The sequence below is a fragment of the Charadrius vociferus genome, unplaced genomic scaffold, assembly GCF_000708025.1.
Source record: "Charadrius vociferus isolate BGI_N301 unplaced genomic scaffold, ASM70802v2 scaffold2651, whole genome shotgun sequence".
Classification (NCBI taxonomy): Eukaryota; Metazoa; Chordata; class Aves; order Charadriiformes; family Charadriidae; genus Charadrius; species Charadrius vociferus.
Genome location: NW_009646687.1, coordinates 1 through 2,005, shown reverse-complemented (window position 1 = coordinate 2,005; position 2,005 = coordinate 1). Strand labels below are relative to the sequence as shown.

The 2,005-nt window shown below is 64.5% G+C and overlaps 1 protein-coding gene across 1 annotated transcript in view; it reads left to right on the top strand.

Moving 5' to 3' along the window:
- Positions 1 to 1,998, top strand: part of LOC104290275 (zinc finger protein Eos-like) — a gene marked incomplete at its 3' end in the record, with an annotated part of 20,562 nt that extends 18,564 nt beyond the window's left edge. Inside the window, exons 5-6 of the mRNA XM_009889356.1 lie at positions 711 to 860; positions 1,955 to 1,998. Of these exons, the coding sequence (XP_009887658.1) occupies positions 711 to 860; positions 1,955 to 1,998 (194 nt within the window). The remainder of the gene's footprint in view (positions 1 to 710; positions 861 to 1,954) is intronic.
- Positions 1,999 to 2,005: the final 7 nt, after the last annotated feature.

Below are 2,005 nucleotides of genomic sequence, written 5' to 3'. Positions count from 1 at the left end.
CGTGCAGGTCGGCCGCTCTCCTTTGTCTGACGGTCGCCGGCCAGCAAGGCTGAGCGCCGACCTTGGGTGGCTTCGGTGATTTTTCAGTCAGAAATGAGAAAATTGGGAGAGATGAGGATAAAAATGTGTCTGGCGCGTGTCTTATCACAAATCCCTGTGTGTGTGTGTTGTGCACGCTCCGCACAGCAGCCGCGTGCTGGCCAAGCCACCGAGCCCTTTGCGGTGAATGGAGGGTGAAAAAATGCTTAGAAATGTTTAAAAAGTTGGAGGGTTCAGCTGCCCGCCTTAAATACTGCCTCTGCCATCGGGGCTTCCAGCCCGAGGGGTTCCCTGGGGGCGCGTAGGGGGGACAGGGAGCTGCTAGAAACCCGTGTCGCCGGTGTCTGGGGAGCGGAGCGTAGGTAAGAGCCAGGTCTGAGGCGTTTCGGTTTAGGTATTTGGCCAAATTAGGAGTGATTTTCCTAGCTCCCCGTCTATCAAAACCCAGGAGCATCCAGCCCTTCTCCTGCGGCTCTCTGGCAGGGAGCGGCGGTTGAGGGGGGCAAATCGCCTGACGGCGAGGGGGGCTGCCCCGCCGCCGTGCTCCCTGGGGACCGATTCCTCCCGCTTTTTTCTCTCTCGTCGACTCACGTCCAGCCCCTTTCCCGGGCTCTCCGGCGAGGGCACAATGTCTGTTCTGACGGCCAGGCTCTGGTTTGCCTGTTTTACAGTCTCCTCCCCCACCGTCGGCAAGCCCTACAAGTGCAACTACTGCGGCCGGAGCTACAAGCAGCAGAGCACGCTGGAGGAGCACAAGGAGCGGTGCCACAACTACCTGCAGAGTCTGAACACTGAACCGCAGTCGCTGGCCGGCCAGCAAGGTGAGTGCCGCGGGGATCCCGCAGCCCCGGTGCCTCCCCGGCTCCGGGGACACGACGAGGGGTCCCGGCAGGGTGGGAAACGGGGACGTGGGTGCGCTTTCCAGCCCCGTCTCTGGCTGACGGGGTCGAGCTTTGGAGACGCCCTTCCCGTTGGAAAAAGGGGGGGTGCTTGCGTGGGGGGAGCGTGCGCCCCGGCGCTCTCCGTGCCCCGGCGCTCTCCGTGCCCCGGCGATGGTGGGATGAAAGGTGCTACGTGTGCGCGTTGGGTAATGCCGCAAACCTCTGCAAGTGCAAAGTGTTACCTCCCCGGTTCCTCCCCTTGCCACCAGCCGAATTTTGAAGCCCCCTGAACCAAAACACACCCTCAGCCCGTATTTCGAGCGCGAGAACCGCCCAGAGTGTTTTCCCCGAGTAGCAGAACACGACCACGCCACCGCGGCGTAGGGGATTTACCCCTGCGGGCCGGCGTCTCAAACGGGCACCGCGTGGCTTGGAAACACCTTCTGGCTCCTCCCCGGAGCCGGCGGAGAGACAGACAGACCCCCGGCTTTGCTGTGCCGCCGGCAAAGAACCAAAGCTGGAGCCGTCCTGGCTCCTCACCCCTCTTGGAGCCGGACCTGGTCCCGCCAGAGCCCCCGGTGCTTGCGGTGAGCTTCACTGGTTAAGGCCACCAGGACATCTTAACCGGATGATCCGTCACCTGCGGGGCAGGGGAATGGCGGCGCTGCCCTCGCCGGCGGCCCGGCGGGGCAGGTCTCTCCGGGACGGGGTTGAGAGCCGGCAGGAAAAGCGAGCGCACTTCGATCTGTTGAAGCCGGCTCCTCTTCCCCAAAGTGGCAGGAGCGGGCCCAGCTCGATGAAGAAGGGAGGCGAACCGGCTGCCGGCGCTCCCCTGCGACCGATTCACCGCTGGGGCCTGGGGCAGGCAGCCCGGCAGCCTTTCCGCAGGTCCGTCCCGGCTAGCAGAGGGCAGGAGCGGCGTGCCTCGAGCGCTGGCTGCGGAGTCCCCGGCCTTGGGTGGCAGCGTCCCCGTCCCGCTCGCTCCGTCCCGTCCCGCGGTCGCCGGCTGAACCGGGTTTCCCTTGTCTTGCCAGGTGACGAGATGCGAGACCTGGAGATAGTGCCGGACTCTCTGCTTCACCCCT